General features: G+C 35.9%; 3 protein-coding genes across 4 annotated transcripts; 2 read left to right on the top strand and 1 right to left on the bottom strand.

The window, feature by feature from the left end:
- LOC18613170 (WAT1-related protein At1g43650) lies at nucleotides 4344-6358 on the top strand. The gene is made up of 7 exons (XM_018121221.1): nucleotides 4344-4664; nucleotides 4813-4875; nucleotides 4999-5115; nucleotides 5209-5440; nucleotides 5648-5809; nucleotides 5907-6058; nucleotides 6149-6358. Exons 1-7 carry the CDS (start codon nucleotides 4468-4470, stop codon nucleotides 6312-6314), a joined length of 1089 nt encoding a protein of 362 aa, XP_017976710.1. The 5' UTR covers nucleotides 4344-4467; the 3' UTR covers nucleotides 6315-6358.
- Nucleotides 7189-9506, top strand: LOC18613169 (WAT1-related protein At2g39510). Its single transcript, XM_018114131.1, has 7 exons — nucleotides 7189-7752; nucleotides 7876-7938; nucleotides 8051-8167; nucleotides 8275-8506; nucleotides 8675-8836; nucleotides 8931-9082; nucleotides 9164-9506. Exons 1-7 carry the CDS (start codon nucleotides 7556-7558, stop codon nucleotides 9327-9329), a joined length of 1089 nt encoding a protein of 362 aa, XP_017969620.1. The 5' UTR covers nucleotides 7189-7555; the 3' UTR covers nucleotides 9330-9506.
- LOC18613167 (CDT1-like protein a, chloroplastic) lies at nucleotides 9578-15262 on the bottom strand. 2 transcript variants are annotated; one of them, XM_018114129.1, is made up of 7 exons: nucleotides 14289-15249; nucleotides 14075-14194; nucleotides 13736-13970; nucleotides 11262-12113; nucleotides 10249-10450; nucleotides 10061-10151; nucleotides 9578-9820 (listed from the first exon to the last, which is right to left on the bottom strand). In XM_018114129.1, the coding sequence occupies exons 1-7, from the start codon at nucleotides 14579-14581 to the stop codon at nucleotides 9763-9765; spliced, it is 1851 nt and encodes a 616-aa protein (XP_017969618.1). In that variant the 5' UTR covers nucleotides 14582-15249; the 3' UTR covers nucleotides 9578-9762. The 2 variants fall into 2 exon arrangements, with proteins under 2 accessions (XP_017969618.1, XP_017969619.1); XM_018114130.1 differs by lacking the exons at nucleotides 9578-9820; nucleotides 10061-10151; nucleotides 10249-10450 and adding an exon at nucleotides 10471-10944 and having other exon boundaries at nucleotides 14289-15262.

The raw sequence follows: 17901 nt of genomic DNA, 5'->3' as shown, positions 1-17901 counted from the left end.
TGATTTATTTGAAATTAGTTAAATTCAACTTTTGAATTAACTTAATTTCAAATTTTTGGGTATCAATTTCTTTCCATATATAAAGAAACAATTTCCATATATAGAAGTCCTTACTAATGAATATAAATAACCTTTATCCATATTCTAATCTTATTAGGATAGGATTTATTACAAATTAAAACAATTTTAATTTGCTTTGTTAAAATATTTAAGGTTATCTTTCACCAATCAGATATTAAAGATTTTATGTCTTAGATCACCTAATCTCATTTGGTAATTTTAAGACAATAAAATCTTCATTTATCCAATTGTCAAATCCGAATTCCATAGCTAATATTATGGAGATATTCCTCTGATTTTAAATTGCCTATTTATTCTTAGACTCCCATAATATATAGGAATCTAATTCCTTAATTTATGGAAGATTTTAAAATAATTTTGACTTCAATAAAATTAAGAAACCAATTCCTAAATTTAATATGTCAAATTATTTTAATTTATCAATTGATTAAAATAATTTCCATATTTTGTAGGAATCAAATTCCTTATTTTGTGGAAACTTTCAAAATCCATTTTGATATGATGATTTTATGGAACTACTTCCATCAATTGATAAGGCAATTCAAAATGCTAAAACCGTGGCATTCAAAAAACTGCTTGCAGCAATTTTATTGACCACGTTTCTTGGTCATTAAAGTGGCATAAAATTTGGGATTTTATCCTTATCATAATCCTCCAATTAGCTAAGGTATGAAACCTCTTTCATCATCATTAGCATCAATTTTGGATGCCTTCTGCCTGCTGAAAACAAGCAAAACCGTGACCTAAAGTCTGCTGTTGGCAGCAGCGACTAGTCATGGTTTCAAGGCTTCATGCACACTTTGTGGTATTGGTTTTCAGCCACATTTGAAACATTTTCAAAGGATATCAACTTAACATCATTTCTACAAATTTTGAGAATTTTTAGGACTCATTTGCTTGCTGAAATGACGCAAAAACTAAACTTGGACAGAATCAAAATCTGCCCTTAATACCCATATCTCCATTCCTCCACGAACCCGAATTCCTTTGCTGATTTTTGTGCATCTTATGCAAACTTTAATATGCAAATTCTTGACATTAAAACTTGTTTAATGTTCATTAATAAGAATATAATATTTACAAAATAAAACTGTTCAGAAATATCAAACAATTTCAAAACAGAATTATGTAAATATGAACTCACCATTTGATACTCGAATTTTCACATCTATGTTGAACATAGTATTAACAACAACAAGACATAGCCAAGGGAGACTCTGATACCACTGCTAGGAATGGCATGATTAGAGCATCAACGCAGCGGAATAGAAAAAAAATTGAAATAAAAAAAATCATGCCTCCTACCTTTGGATCACTTTGGTTGTTTAATGCAAAGTTATGTACCACATAAAATCAGACAAAGAATGTACCTTTCCAAGTGATATCCTAATCAAATTGATTCCTTTTGGTGATAAAACATGAACACCTTTGGTGTGAAAGAATCCCAGCCACTCAATCGCTTAGCCTCCAATGATGCACACACGATTGCAACGGATCCTTATCAAGGAGAGAGCTTTATGCCACGGGCTTGTGCTAACAAGTGGACAACGATTTGTCCTATTTTCTTCTTTGATTTGTAGCAAAGAATCAAAGGAGAAGTTTTTCAAAATAAAAAAAAAATAAACTTCTCAAGAGTGGCAACACTAAAGAGAAATTTTTTTTTTTTGTTTCCTTCTCCTCTCTTAGAAAAAAAGAGTGGTTATAACGTGATATTTATATCTAGGTTTAACTTATTAAAATTTAAAAAATAAGTCCTTAATATTATAATAATTATAATATTTAACCAATATCTAATTAAACTCTTTTAATTAGGTCCTTAGTAGTTAAAACCTAGAATTTATTTTAAGTCTAACTTAAATCATCACACTCTCAATTTATCTAAATTACAACCTTTGTGTGTGACCCATTAAGTTCCTAACATGTTGGCAATGGAATTGAATTATAATATTATTAATTAATTAATTTAAATGAATCATATTCAATTTTAAATTAACTAATTCAATTCCATAGACCATGATTGGCATCTAGCAATACATCATAGCCACCCAATTGTTAGAAGAGTCAAAGGATTTTTTGACAACCTTTCAGTGTACAGTTTTTCAGTGTAATTCATTCCTTCATCATATATCCCAAAGATAATAAGAGCTTAGTGCAGTGCTTACTCTTATTGATCTCCATATTTGTTCTTGTAGTTAGATCATTAGCTTTATGAAGACTTATGAAACTCATTTCATAAACTTCTAATCACCTTGGCCAAGGATTTGATTAAGCTAATGTCAACCAAGAACTAATGACATATTTTCCCTCGAATCACTTGGGGTGATGATTCCTATCTAGACCACTCATTTGCCTTCATATGCTTCATAGTATACTCAAAAACATCTTGTTTTGGCATCCTTGATTAGGCACCCATAAGGATGAAATCAAATCATAGTATTTCACATACAAGACAACCATGTGTCTCAAGTCTAGGGAGTAGTTACACAATTGACACATGAGAAGTATTGTATAGACACATGAGAAGTATTGTGTAGACACTTGAGTGAGGTACCAAATGCACTTCTCATGGCGGGTCATGTTCAGTGAACTTGCTCTCCCACGGCAAGCACCCATATGCTAGTTCTAAGTATTTTTATATTTCAACCTATGAGAACGATTGCTTACTTCACAAGTAAGGAACATAACATGTGCCAATATTTGAGCATTATTGATGCCCTGTCTCAATAATACAATGATCAAGAACTTTTGGGAATAATGTTTTAATGCATAAGGATCTCATAATTGTATCCCAACACAATTCCTTTGCAAGGCATATATAGTTCCATGGGCTTTATCTACATAAAAACAAAAAGTAATTAAATTACAAACTTACGGATAAAGAACTATCTCAATGTTATTATGAATAACAAAATGTCATACATGAATATCTCAAAATTGCAATTCTCATACAACCACAGATTGGCTTGTAGGGCTTATACTAACACTACTATAGTGATGTTTTGCCTAATACAAAAACACTAGTTAACTAAAACGGTACTACAATAAGTCGTTTAGAAGCAACAGATTGGTAAGGTAAAACTCCCCGTTTTAACGTCTACATCAACTTCCTTCTTCTTCAAACGGTTGTTTCTTCTCTCCAAAACTACGCTATTCTGATTTGCCAGATTTGATATCATGCTTCAACAGTATTACCCATTTTTATATCACAGAGGTTGAATTGGCCACATTATCACATATGTTTTACACTCAGATTTCTTGTCTTTTCTTGAAGAAAAAATATGACAAACATAGCTTTTCAAAATGCTAATTACTGTGAAAGCAATGATTGAGAGCTGCTAGATGGTCTCAACACCTTTTTCTACTCCAAAAAGAGTAACCACTAGAAGAATATTAATATTTAACTTACGAAGTAGTGCTCCAACTTGCAAAATCCGTCAATTCATTTTCTTTAGATGTTTGAAAATAATAGATAGTGGAAAACCCACAAAAAGAATTGCTTTGCATTCCGAATTATTCCTAACATCACAACAGTTGATCACTTTGCAAGATGACATTTGTGCCTATAAATCAATATGACAGATGCTAATTTTCTTGAGACTAATCCGGATGTAACAGTTTTTACTTTGTTTTGTATAATAGAATTTAGGTATTGAAATTCAAGGAGAGACAAGTCACATTCTCTCATGTTTTTGACAGGGTTTTCACTATGGTGTAATGGGAAAGAGAAGAAGTGTTGCCCAAAATCTTTTCCCCATTGAAAAATTATAATGAAAAAGGTTTGATAATATTAGTAAAGCTACTTGTACCAGACAAAAGAGTAATAACAAGGGTAGCTAAAATGATACAAATCTCAGTTATTATAACAAGGATACTCCATTGATTTTCACCTTTCTATGTTTCTGCTGCTGCCATTAACCAAAACCTACTTTCATGGAGAACGTGATGCTTACAACATCAAAGCCAGAACTCTGATATCATTTCAATAACAGTGTGACTGCATTTCCAGTTAAGATGATACTCGCCTTGAATAACATGTGTTTTTACTTTAATTCAGGTAGCTTCGTTGTACTTAGAATTAACAAATTTAAGCGGTTGTGTGTACGACGTGTTGACTTGCATGCCAAAGTAAGCTTTGTATTGAACACTTGTCTTAATGCTTTTACGAGTGTTAACATATATGTTTCAGAAGTATGTATGAAAACCTTGTTTCCATCTGACTACTTTTCTTCCCTTGCTTGTCCCTGCTCTTTGTTCTCATAACAGAGACATAACAGAGACTCTTTGCTTTTCTGCAATTCCATTTTTTCTTTGTTCTATATCATTTCCTGCTCCATCAATAAGCGAACAGAAAGAGGCAGAAACACTACCGTTATACGAGCAAGAGATATGGCATGCGCATTGAAGGCTACTTTTGCAAGATTTAAACCCCATCTAAGCATGGTTCTAGCCCAGATCTGTTCAGCGTTTTTGTTTTTCATTACAGAAGCTGCCTTCAATCAAGGGCTAAATCCATATGTCTATGTCACTTATCGACTTAGCCTAGCTGGTTTGCTGATGTTTCCTTTTGCCTATTTTCTTGAAAGGTCGGATAAACAATAACTTATCGACTTCCACCTATTGTACCCCTTTAACTACAAGAAAACACACTAGTTTAAACTATTCGCTTGATGACTAACAGACTAATTAGAATGGAAAGGTTCACTGCCTAATTGATTTTACTTTTTCGTGCAGAAAATCGAGGCCAAAGCTGACATTACGATTGTTTTTGGAGTTGTTTTCGGTTTCTCTCTTAGGGTAGACAATATTCATAACTACTCTTTCACTTCTATATAATTAATGCGTAAGAAATTCAAAGATTATTTTGTTCATACTTAAACACAACTTTTCTTCCTACTTTTCCCCTTGATGCAAAAACAGGATTGCTTTAAGCTTTAACATGTTGTTTGCAAGTATGAGATGCACTTCTCCAACATTCGTTACAGCAGCGTCCAACAATGTTCCGTCTTTGACTTTTGTAATTGCCATCTTGTTCAGGTGTAGGCTAGGAATCAATAATTGATGACTTCTCTTATTTAAAGATTAAAAAGGCGATTTCATGATCAATCTTCTTCATGCTCTTTGGTGCAGGCTGGAGGTTGTTGATGTAAAGAGCCCTCGTGGGATAGCTAAAATACTTGGAACCTTAATATCCTTGGCAGGGGTCACGACCATCACTTTGTACAAAGGACCTGCACTACAAAGCTTGCGGGATGCTCCAATTCATATTAAAAGGGTACTTTCTATTCGTGAGAACTGGGTGAAAGGGTCAATCCTTACTATTGCTAGCTGCATGACATGGTCTTCATGGTACATTATGCAGGTAATTAATGGATAACTAAATTTTAATTGGTTTTTGCAACCCCCCCCCCCCCCCCCCCCCCTAAACCAAAGGAGATGGTATTTCCTTACATTGTATTACTAAGTAAAAAGAATGTCTCTAAGGTTATATTCTCTAAAAACTAAAGGATGATTGTGATAGCTAACTCTGAAATTCTTAACAATATTTTAAAAGCATGTAACCTTGTAGGCATTTGCTTTGAAGAAATATCCGGCACAACTGTCTCTAACAGCATGGATAGACTGTCTCGGGGGAGCACAATCTGCTGTCTTTGCAGTGTTCTTACAGCACAAACCGGCAGCATGGTCGATCACTATGTTCAGTATCAATTTCTGGGCCATTATATATTCTGTAAGTAATTTCATAGCCATAATTAGAACAGTTTAAATATGTTACCTATTTGTTTCAGAATCATGTCTAAGTCTGGTAGGATGAAAATGAACGCCAGGGAATTGTTGGCACCGGGTTCATCGTCTTCCTTCAGTTGTGGTGCGTGAAGGAGAAAGGGCCAGTTTTTGCAACCGTGTTTAATCCTCTTCAAACAGTTACGGTGGCAGTTCTAGCATACTTTGTTTTCGGTGAGAAACTACATACAGGCAGGTAAGAAGTAAAATACATATTTCATTTCAAACTTGACAAAGCACTATAATCACACTGCAATGGATTCTTCGTTTTATTTGAACCGTGCAGTGTACTGGGTGGAGTCACGGTTATCATTGGTTTATACTTGCTATTGTGGGGCAAGGAAAGAGATCAGTGTTACACCAAGAGCCAAAAGCAATCTTCTTCGCATTGTGATGTTATAAAGGTCACAGACGAGGAGGAGGTAGCTTCAGCAGAAAAGGAGGGAGCATGAAGGAGACTTATAGAGAAAAGATCAAAATGCCATAGAAAAAAGACTTTAAGATTTCACGAGGTTGAGGGCAACAATCTTCGTAAATTTAATTGTTTTGATTATATGAAGTATTTTCATTATCTTCACATGTGGACATAACAATTGTATTGTTGTTTTCGGGTGATTGCTTTACTTTCCTCCATTTGGTTTACTTTTCATCTCATTTCACAACTTGGTACTAAATCACAACAGAATCAATTTCTGCTAAAATAGAATGGAGGAGAAGAAGAAGAAGAAAAAAGAAAACCAATGTTGATCGTTACTTGCGTATTGCTCCAACTTGCTTAAATTATTCAATTCCTTTTTCTTTTCTGTATTATTCTAGCATTACAATATTCACTGGACAAGATGACATATTAGTGCTCATAATCACGACAGATGCTAATATGCTATATACCTGTCCCAGGTTTGATTTCAATGGCATTTATTAGGTATTAAATCCAAGAAAGAGTGTCACTTAATTTCTCTGATGATAATGGAAAGAATGGGGAAAACATTAATGGTGGTTTAAGCTTTTATGCCTTTTGCAAAAGTTGTTAAGTACTATCATTCCTTGCAGCCAGATTCTAATCCCCGAATATTGCAATGAAAAAGTTTAGACAATATTGGGAAGGGCAAAGAATGAGACCTATAAGTTGGGTACGTAGCTAAATAGTAAGAAAAATCCTGAATGATTTATGCTCTATTAATTTTCTCCATTCTATAACCTTTTTGCACTCTACTGTTAATTTTGAACATCAGAATTTCCATAGAGAATATGATGCTCAACATGCATTTTATTTTTTTTTAAAGGTAAATTTTTATTATTCTCATCACTAGCATGCCGTTTCGAGTCTCAAGCTTTCACAAGAGACTCTCATGACCTAAAGGTTCGTGAGGGTGAAGCAGACAGTACAATTACCCACCAGAACCTGCTACTCAAAAAGAAATTTGTAGCCCCATAGAGCAAAGAACCTAATAAAACAAAGCCAAGCAGAAACGAGCCAATTGCTCAAAAGCATGGCAGCCTAACACAAAAAATTACTGCCACAAAAATCAGACAACAAAGCAAGAGAGCATCGAAGAGAGCTCACAAAAGGACCAGAGAGAACGAAGCAGCCTATCAAACAGCAAAATCGTATCTGCAGGAAATCCGAATAGATGGGTTTTCTGTTCCGTTTATAAGCAAACAGGAAGCAAAGAGGTTTCACCATACACACAATATGGCATGGGCATTCAAGGTGCCTCTGGCAAGATATAAGCCACATCTGAGTATGGTTCTAGCTCAGATAGGTTACACAATTCTATATTTCTTCGTGGAAGCTTCCTTCAATCAAGGGCTGAATCCTCATGTCTATGTAACTTATCGGTATATCCTTGCTGGCTTGCTGATGTCTCCTTTTGCCTATTTCCTTGAAAGGTTTGGTACAAATTGATACTACTCATCAACTTTCTACCTGGCTATACTTATGCGCCATAAAATCAAAAAGTCTTTAGCTTTACTAATATAGCAAGGTTGATGTTTTATGTTATGTTTGTGCAGAAAATCAAGGCCAAAGATGACAGTCGCAATGTTTTTGGAGTTATTTTTGCTTTCCCTCATAGGGTTGAGTAGGCCATAAATAATCTTCTGCTCTTAACATGCAAATAAGTTCCAAAGTTTAATTTGCATCATAAAAGTTAAAAGCACTTACAGATTTTCTTAAATGGAAAAACAGAGTGGGCTTCACCATGAACATGTACTATGCAAGCTTGAGATACACTTCTCCAACATTCGTTGCATCTGTGTTCAACACCGTTTCTATCTTAACCTTTGTAGTAGCCGTCATACTCAGGTAGGGATAAGACTCCATGGCACATAGCACAGAAATCTATACTTCAAATATTATAATTGGATAAGAGATTTCATGAACAATCAATTTGCTTCACCTACTTGGCCCAGGATGGAGGTTGTTAATGTCAGGAGCCCTCGTGGGATAGCTAAAATCCTTGGAACCTTAACATCCTTGGCAGGTGTCACGATCATCACTTTGTACAAAGGACCTGCAGTTCACAGCTTGTCGACTGCTCCAATTCACATGGAAAGACTTCCTTCTGTTCATGAGAACTTGGTGAAAGGATCAATCCTTACTATTGCTAGTTGCACATCATGGGCTCTATGGTTCATTATGCAGGTAGTTACTTCAACGAAAATCACATAGTTGAGTTGTGTTAACTGTAAAAGAAACATGCAGTATTACTAGACAAAAAGAAGTCACAAAGGATATAATCTCTAAAAGTAAAAGATGATTGTGGAAATTCTCCTGAATTGAAGGCATTGCAAATGCATGTGGACCTTGTAGGCAGTTACTTTGAAGAAATATCCTGCGCAACTGTCGCTGACAGCATGGATGAACTGTATTGGAGGCGGACAATCAGCCGTCTTTGCTGTGTTCTTACAGCACAAACCAAAAGCATGGTCGATCAATATGTTCAGTATTCGTTTCTGGACCATTACATATTCTGTAAGCAATCTCATGGCTGTTAGAACAGTTTAAACATGTTATATATTTGTTCAAAACATTGTTCTGAGCCTGGTAGGATGAAATTGAATGCCAGGGAATAGTATGCTCTGGTATTTTTATCTTCATTCAGTTTTGGTGCATGAAAGAGAAAGGGCCAGTCTTTGTCTCCATGTTTTCTCCCCTAGCAACAGTTATGGTGGCTATTTCAGCATACTTTGTTCTTGGTGAAAAACTATACGTGGGCAGGTAAAGCCATGGTGCATTTCGTAATTACAGAAGCACCACACAATCCCTTGGATGCTCTTTAATTTTTGTTTTATCATTCAGGATACTGGGAGGAGTCCTCGTTATCATTGGTTTGTACTTGCTTTTGTGGGGGAAGGATCGAGATCAGGCTTACATCAATACCCAAGAGCAACCTTCTTCACATTGTCATGGGCTAGAGGGAACCGACAAGGAGGACCTAACATCAGGAGAAAAGGAGGTACCTTGAAGGAAACATCAAAGAGCTGCAGGCAGTGTAGGATTGGCTAAATAATTTGTCCTATTCTATTCCGAAGTTGATTTGTTTTTAACACAGTAGCCACAAGCACATATAGATCAGTATCAAAAACTCATTTACGTTGATCTGTTGTTGCATGCTTAATAAATCATCTCAAATAATTTGGCAGGCTCTGGAATGATTCATTTTTCTTTTGGCAACTTTAAACACAGAGTCAATAACAATCACTTGTATTGACATGGTGAATCAAACTCAATAGTAGATTTCATCTTACCTTCCTACATCTGTTACCTAAGTATGGTCATACATAAAACAGCCTTGTACCAAAAATTTACAAAAAGCTGAATTTAGACTGAAACTTGAACTCCAGCTGTCAATATGATTTCTTGAATAATTTAATGGAACTAAGCACTAATCCTCCCATTCATTTTGCTTCTTGAAGCCGCACTCGTATTGACTCTGGGCTTGACACTTTATTGATGCTGAAAATAAATTAAGATAGACAAGTCCATCAGTTAGAAGCATTTTCTAAAACATACAAACATACTTTATGATTTATCTAATAAACATACAAACATATGTTATCATTTTTCTAAATGTCTTACAAAATACCCACTTTTTTTAAATTTCGTAATAAAATATGTGCACATTCATCTGCAATCATGACCATGCCAAATGGGGGAAAAAGTGCCAATATCAAGTATCAACCATGTTAGACTCACCAAACAAGTAAATCCCCAGCAGAGGCCTGCTTTTCAGATATCCATTCCGGAGCTAGCTCTAGCAATAGTTTTAGCTGCTCTTCAACTTCTCCTGTGAAACAGTTAAAGATTTAGCTGAGCTAATGCTTTCCTAAACCAAACAAATACCATGAGGTACTAACTATTTACTGTTTAGGATCAAGGCTTACCTCTATCAACAATTTCACAATGGCCAGCAATTATTTTGTGCATAAGCTCCTCTTTGGTAATAACAGAGCGCTTTATTGACTGAAATAGATAGTGAATCATGTTGAAGAGCTTAGGTAGGCAGGCAATCATCTGTTGTCGCCTCTTTGCTCGCGAGATTGCTGGATCTCGCTCCTCAATCGCTTTCCTCTCTTTCTCCCTTATCTGCAAAGATAACAAATGGTTACATTTTTTTTCTTGGCTCCATCAAATTAGAATTTTGTTGATCATCCTAAGTGGATACAATTTTGGTCAAAACAAGAGAGCATACAGAACAGATCCATAGTGGACCTGTCTAAACTGGTCACATTCTAACTAAGCATTCAAACGCCTAACATGACTGATATTACACAGCATCACTCAGCCTCATACACAGCATAGTAAAGAAAACAGGACACAACCAACAGGACTCAAACCCATCTGATGATAGAGGAATATTGGCTGCATAACACAGACCACTATTAAAGTACTGCATCAGACATAATGTTACCAGCCACATAACACAATATTCAATTTAAAGTACTGCATAACCACAAACCCAGCACCAATCTGTCAAAAGGTCCTTGATACCAATCTGATGATGGCTACAGACGTAGAAGCCACTCGTCATCCATTCACAACATGCAATAAGGAAATCATGTAGTGACAAGAGAATCCACCTGAGAGTCAGAGAACATGCAGCAGGTGCTGAATCAAATAAATGACCAAAATGCCTCGGGATCTGCCATCCATGCACTCATGCAATCAAATCCTAACCCTTACTGCTCCATGCACAATTCAATGTTCACTTCCAACTAGATGTCATGCTAAATGATAAAAAGAAATCTACTGGATAACAACTAGAAAAGAGAAAAATAATGTTTGTGTGGGTAAGTTAACATTAGGTGACTAATATTTTGGACTAGTTAGTCAAGCATGCAGATGGAATTCAAGCTCTAAAAACGATGATAGCCAAGAGAATTTGTAGCGGGCTTACTGAATGCAGAAGGCTCTCAGGCAGAATTGAAAGAGCATTATCTTCGTCATCATCAAGTGGTTTGCCTGCCATCTCCTGTACTTCATCAACAATATTCTCTTCCTTCACAGGAGTGTCAAATTTCAAGGACCTAGTACGTGGTGGCCGCCTAACTAACTTGTTTGATGAACTGGAAGAAACCTCATCTGGGCTCATGTAACATCTCTTCCTTGGCTGTAGAGTAGGGGTGGCAGTCATCAGCCTAGCAGGAGTTGAAGCTAGTTTTGCAGGAGTGGACAGAATAGTGCCAGCTTTTGTAGGGGACCCATCTTCAGCTTCCAAGGGATTTATCTCTTTAACTGGAGTTGCAGGTAGGCAAGTTTTATGACTCATCTCCCTGGTAGTTGGTTCAGATAACAATTTAGTTGGGGATCGAGTTGAAGCAGAGCTAGTTTCATCACTGAAGGCAAATCCGTCAGCACATATGTCTAGAACTTGAAAATTTGAAGACTGAAGGGAAACCTTTGAACATTTTTGGACAGCCTCCTGAGCTTTGCTTGTGACTTTCTGGGAAAAGTGCTTTCGAAATGATTGAGATACATGAGATGCCACCACAGGTTGCTGCTCATTAACTACATCAGCTAATGTCTCCATAGACAATTTTGAATTGGAATCTGAGTGATTGGATGGCTGTGGTCGAGTTTCCTCTTGAATAACTTCACCTTGTCCTGTCAATGATTGCTGCTCTGTAAGTGAATCAGTTGATGACTCATCAGATGAAAATGATATAGGTCCTTTGATCATGTTCAATCGCAGATTCTGCTTTAAACGATTGAACGGCTCTGGTAGGTCATCTTCTGGAATGTCATCACCCTGAAAACACCATAACTAAATTCAACACAACATGATACTTGAACAGCTTTATATCGCTAGTTTTTTAGAGCTTCATAACTTTATTTTATAGCTAGAAAACTTCAAGCTTAAAAGTTACAACTCAATTCCCACATAAAAAAAGGTTAAAGTCGACTAGAAATTTCAAAACTAAAACCAAAAGTAATGCTCCAAATGTTTCAACATAGCCAATTGGTATATAAACATGCATAACAAAAAAAGACGTGTTTCCTGCCAGGTTGCATTTGTGTGCCCATTTTAAACATGTGGGAAAGAAGCATCTACAACTTTTGGGCATCTGATAGGTTTGAGACAAGTCCTTTCTGCCTTATAGTAGATTATATTGGACTATTTTGGTGGTGTTTGGGGGTAGATGAAGAAACCAAACAGACGAAATTCTTTGACTGATCCATATTTGTACAAGGGAACAGCATACTTTTCAAGATCACAGTGATCTAATCAAAGGGGTGGTCTTATTACTATGGTACTGCCATTATCAATAATTTAAGATAACCATGTTTGGTATGATTCTAGTTAGTAATCATTAATTACTAGGGATTATAAATCACCATATTTGGTATCATGCAAAAATCAAATATCATTTTGTAATAAGTACCAAAATAAGTAAATAACCATGTTCTAAAAGTTAAAAATTACTCATAATTTTAATGTTATATTAACATAACAAGTTGTGAAATATTAATATTTTATTTCTTAAATAAGTTAATTAATTGAATCAATAAAGAAATATGAGAAATATATTTATTTTTGATAAGCTAACTTCTAATCTTTTAAATTAGATGAAAAACCTTTGAATGGAAAATGTATTTAATTTATCAAGATAATAGTGAATAAACAAAGATTATATACATAATCAAAGAAAATGTGGAAAACTATGTACTATCCTTGTAGTTGCTACAAAGAATACTTGAAAAAGTAAAAACTTAGTATTATATGTGTAAATTTTTTTTTAATTTGGTAGGAAGCAAGTTTTTTATGCTCATGTTAAAAAGGTTAAAATCGTGCACATAAACCTAGGTGAAAAGATTTCCCCACCCTTTTGGATGGGAAATAAATTACCTCTCAAGTTAGTGATCTAATCACCCTCAGTGATCTAACATTGCTGTCATATAGGATCACCAAGTTCCTACCAAACAAGGTGATCTAATCATAAGGTACAGATCGCCATGGATTTTGAGGTGATCACCCCATCCCAAATACTGCCTTTATGTTATGTATACACATAATATGCTCCCTTCAATGGGGATGCCTGTCCACAATTCATGGCTGTGTTAAATATCCATTAGATTTTAGATCTAGGTAGATGCCAGTTGCAATGATTGTGTGAATGTGAATAGTGAATAGTAAATATACAGTGTTTATCTTACTTTGACGCTATAGGACCTTTGCTGCGTTATTAACAAAGGCAACTGTTTGATGCTAATAAGTTGAAGCTAATGGCTTGCAGGTTGTCATGTTGCTAAGTTTTTCATAAGCGTTTTGCATATGCTCATGCAGACAAAAGTACAACATTAATAAACGATTATTAATCTGTAACAGAGCAACGAGATGCACAACCAAAATTACTAAACAGAAATGAATACCTCAGGATGAGCCTTGAGAAAATCCGCAAGCCGAGCTCGAAAAACCCTCCTAACATTTAGATTCTTAGTTCCTGATTTTGACTTGTCCCCACAGTCAATCGCATCCACAATGATGCTAATGTGGAGATCTGGTTTCATACAACTAGTCCTCTCATCAAAGATCAGCATTCTCTTTATCTCAATCACCTCTGGTAATATATGCTTCAATTGAGCCAAGTGACCGAATGAAAACCTCCTGTAAATCAACATAAAACCACCAAACGTATAGAAGTAAATAAACCAAATGACACAGAAAAAACCCATGAATTAGCACTACTTGACAAGATTAAGTGAAGTTACCTCTCGGTCAAACACTCTATTTTGGGGCTGATATTAGTAAAAGTTGGCATTGACCCCTTCAATTTTATCAGCCGGATTGCAGAGTCCAAGCTATCGAAAAACTCACACAATATCTCGTACCTGTCCAACAAGTATTCAATCAATAAGAATAACCATTTTCTCAAATGAAATAAAAAGAATAAAAGAAATTAGGTTAAGAAGAAATGGGACTTACTTTTCAGGGAGTTTATCGGGACGGTCACCGGAGGTTTTGGGTGCCGGAGACTCAGTGGGCCAGGATAAGATCTGTTTCCGAGCCGATTTGATCTGGTCGGTCGGAGGTTTGGCCCGGGTCTGGGCCACTTGCCGGATCTCCTTGATGGAGAGGGCGACGCCACGGTTACGAGCACGGTTGGGGACGAGGGAGGCGTGCTTTTCTGGGGTTTTTGAAACGGGAGATTCGCAGGCTAGGTTTAGAGATTTTTTGGATTTCAGAGGGGTCGATTTGAGAGAATCGGAGGAGCTCATCGCTTACAGAGAAATACAAGGGAAACAGGAGGAGGTGGAGCAAGAAGAAGGAGTGGGTGGGCGGAGGAGTGGAAATGAGGGAAGGTTTGGGGCGGATTGAGGGGGAAGTATATAGGAGGGTTTTTCTGGCGGGAAATCTGAGCTGGAACTGCTATCGATGCTTGACACGCGTATTCCCGCCAAATTGGTCCGTTGCGTCCCGCGGAATTTCTTTAAGGCTTGTTTGGACAGTGGCGTAAACGGTTACTGCTTGTTGTGTGTCCAATCTAACCTAACCTGATGTCAAGGGTTTTTTCGACTTTTCCCTTCGCTCTTTTTGACCTGTTCTGCTATGCCCTTTCCCTTTCCCTTCCCCTTAACTCTGTCGACCGGGGCCATAACTGTTGGAAAAATGAAATTGCAAAAGGTGGATTCGTCCGACACATGAGAGATATTGTAGGAGAGATGCTGAGGTTGGCTGTTGACAAGTTACAAGTGCAGCTGAGCACAACTGTCTTATGAAATTTGATGCTTTAGTTGACTGCATGTTAATTTCAAGATCAAGCCACACTTCAATCCATACTTTCAGATGAGGTCCCGGTACAAAAAATAATAAAATAGAAACTAAAAATACGAAAAATACAAAACAAAAAGTAATGACTGAAAAGAAAAATGGAAAAAGGGGATAAACTCAAAAACAACCCCTTCTCCAGAAAAGGAAAAGGAAAAGAAAAAAGAAAAATCAGTCAAAAAAAAATACGGTTTTTTTTGGATTTCTTTTCTAGTTTTTTTGGGAAATCCGAACCGCTTTTGTCCGATTAGAGTGATGAGCGGCTCGAAAGGAATGAGGAGGTGCACTCTTGGCAAAATTCGGCACCGATGAACGGCGGCCAGTGATAGTCAGCGCTGGGATCTGGGCAGAAACAGGGGAGGGAAACTTAGAGACGGAAGAAGAAAAATAAGAAAAAAAGAGATTTTGGTTACTTTTATACACCAAGAACACGACGCCGTTTTGAGGGTCACTTCTGAACATCAAAACGACACTGTTTCGAAGAAAGGAAGGAAGAAAAAGTAGTTTTGAGCCGGATCCGACCGACCCGATCCGTGTTCCTACACCACTCAAGCCCAATAGCATTGGGCCCTCTCTGATTTGGGTTTTCAAACTCATTAAGGTATGTTTTCTTTTACCCATTTTTCTCTAGTTTTTAGAGTTCTTTAACTTTATTTTTTTTCCATTTATGTATTTAATTTCTTTCTTTCAGAAACATTTTAAATATGAAAAAAATACATTTTTTTAAAAATTCTTTGAATAATAAGAAAAATTAAAAATAATCTTTTTTCTTTTTATTTATTTGTGTACGTATTTAAACCAATGAAATTATTTCAAAATTTTAAGATACAATAAAAATTAAAAAATTATATTTATTTAAGTAATATCTCATTAAAAGAGCTTATTCTAGCCTCTTAATTGAATGATAAGCTCACCTCAAGTCCTCAAACAAATGGTTCTTAAATCAATAGATTTTAGAACTTTGCTTAGCTTAGGAAATTGAAGGCTTCCCTAGCAAGATTTTCCTTTACATCAAGGTCAACAGTTACAACAGCTATTTCATGACATTCCACCACTAAGAAGAAGTTATAGTCAGACTCCTTGAAATAGCTTGGACATCCTCATGTAATTTCCCACTAATATCATTCACAGTCAAGGCCAATATAATATTGGAGCAATGTACAACATTTATCAATGAAATAATCCAACAATTCTAATAAATATTTAAAAGGAGATCAAGAGGCGTGATAGATATGAAAAAGAGGGAAAAGGTTAAGTCAGCTAAGGGAATTATGATCACGTGTTAAAAAAATTCATTACTGAAAAATGATTTGTACATTATCTTATATACATAGGGCAATGTGTAATTAATAAAAACAAAAAACTAACTATTTTAATTTATACAGTTAACTAACTACACTAACTTTTAAACTTAACATAAATGAAACGGTGTGTTTCATGCATATTGGCTTGAGGTTGGATTTCTTTAAACAAAACACTGCGTACAAGTGATGCTCTCTTAAATGGTCCATTGTGTACGGCTTTGTCCAGCTTTCTTCCTTCCTGACTTGAGCTTCCTTCTGTTGTTCTTCTCTACAGCACTCTACTCAAACCTTGAACAATTATGGACTTATTCTTGGATCCTGTTTATCACTCCCCCTCAAGAGGAGGTGTGAATATCATGAACACTTATCTTGCCCAGTAGCTTATGAATTTGTTTTGGTAATAAAGCTTTGGTAAAAATATTAGCTACTTGCAAGTTAATGGATATGTAAAAAGGTTTAATTATACCTGCTGACACCTTTTTTCGAATGAAGTGATGGTCCATCTCGAAGTGTTTTGTTCTTTCATGAAACACCGAATTTTTATTGATATGGATAGCAGATTGATTGTCTAAATACAAGTCTATAGGACCGTCATGATCTATCCCAAAATCAGTCAACAAGTGCTTAAGCCACATTAGTTCACAACAGGTGGATGCCATGGAACGATACTCCGCCTCAGCAAAATTGTGAGCTACAATAGCTTGCTTTTTAGATTTCCAGTTGACAAGAGTGTCTCCAATAAACACACCATATCTTGTGATTGACTTCCTGCTGTAAGGGCATTTGCCATCGCTGTCTGAGTAAGTTGTGATTTTGAGATTTGATTTTCTTTTCATCAAAATTCCTTGTCAAGGAGCATTTTTCAAATACTTCAATACTTTGTGAGCTGCCATCAAATGCATCTGACTAGGTCTATCCATAAATTGTGATAATGTATGCATTGCATAAAATATATCAAGCCTGCTAAAGGTGAGATATAGCAGTATACCTATGAGTTGTCTATAGCTTGTTGGATCCTTCAATAATTCTCTATCTCGTGCTTTTTGCTATTTATGATTGTAGTCAATGGGAGTGCTTATAGGTTAAGCTCCCAACATCCTATGATCTTCAAGAAGATCTAAAGTGTACTTTCTTTGACTTATAGAGATTCTTTCTAGTATGTCAATGATTTCAAGTCCAAGGAAGTATCTGACATCTCCAAGGTCCTTGAGCTTGAATTTTGAGTTTAAAAACTCTTTTACTTTTGTTGCAACATTAGTAGATGTACTCCCAATTAACATGTCATCCATATACACAATGAGAGTAATGAAATTTCTAGTAAGAGTCTTCATAGTAAATAAAGAATGATCTGCTAATGATTGAGAGAATCCAAACTACAAGAGTGAAGCAGTAAGTTTGGCATTCCATTGTCTAGAAGCCTACTTTAAACCATATAAGGATTTTTTTAGTTTGTAGACAAGTTTAGA

Source organism: Theobroma cacao, chromosome 1 (assembly GCF_000208745.1).
Source record: "Theobroma cacao cultivar B97-61/B2 chromosome 1, Criollo_cocoa_genome_V2, whole genome shotgun sequence".
NCBI classification, from domain to species: domain Eukaryota; kingdom Viridiplantae; phylum Streptophyta; class Magnoliopsida; order Malvales; family Malvaceae; genus Theobroma; species Theobroma cacao.
The sequence above is the reverse complement of the archived record's forward strand: the minus strand, read 5'-3'. Positions and strand labels throughout refer to the sequence as shown.

Excerpts from the sequence above, each read along its gene's own strand:
- LOC18613167 (XM_018114129.1), bottom strand. The coding sequence starts at position 14,581 with ATGAGCTCCTCCGATTCTCTCAAATCGACCCCTCTGAAATCCAAAAAA. Across the intron at positions 14,195-14,288 it reads CCCGATAAACTCCCTGAAAA|GTACGAGATATTGTGTGAGT; the intron begins GTAAGTCCCATT and ends CTTGTTGGACAG. Across the intron at positions 12,114-13,735 it reads TTCTCAAGGCTCATCCTGAG|GGTGATGACATTCCAGAAGA; the intron begins GTATTCATTTCT and ends TGGTGTTTTCAG.
- LOC18613169 (XM_018114131.1), top strand. The coding sequence starts at position 7,556 with ATGGCATGGGCATTCAAGGTGCCTCTGGCAAGATATAAGCCACATCTG. Across the intron at positions 8,168-8,274 it reads GTAGTAGCCGTCATACTCAG|GATGGAGGTTGTTAATGTCA; the intron begins GTAGGGATAAGA and ends TACTTGGCCCAG. Across the intron at positions 8,837-8,930 it reads TCTGGACCATTACATATTCT|GGAATAGTATGCTCTGGTAT; the intron begins GTAAGCAATCTC and ends ATTGAATGCCAG.
- LOC18613170 (XM_018121221.1), top strand. The coding sequence starts at position 4,468 with ATGGCATGCGCATTGAAGGCTACTTTTGCAAGATTTAAACCCCATCTA. Across the intron at positions 4,665-4,812 it reads TTTGCCTATTTTCTTGAAAG|AAAATCGAGGCCAAAGCTGA; the intron begins GTCGGATAAACA and ends TTTTTCGTGCAG. Across the intron at positions 5,441-5,647 it reads CTTCATGGTACATTATGCAG|GCATTTGCTTTGAAGAAATA; the intron begins GTAATTAATGGA and ends GTAACCTTGTAG.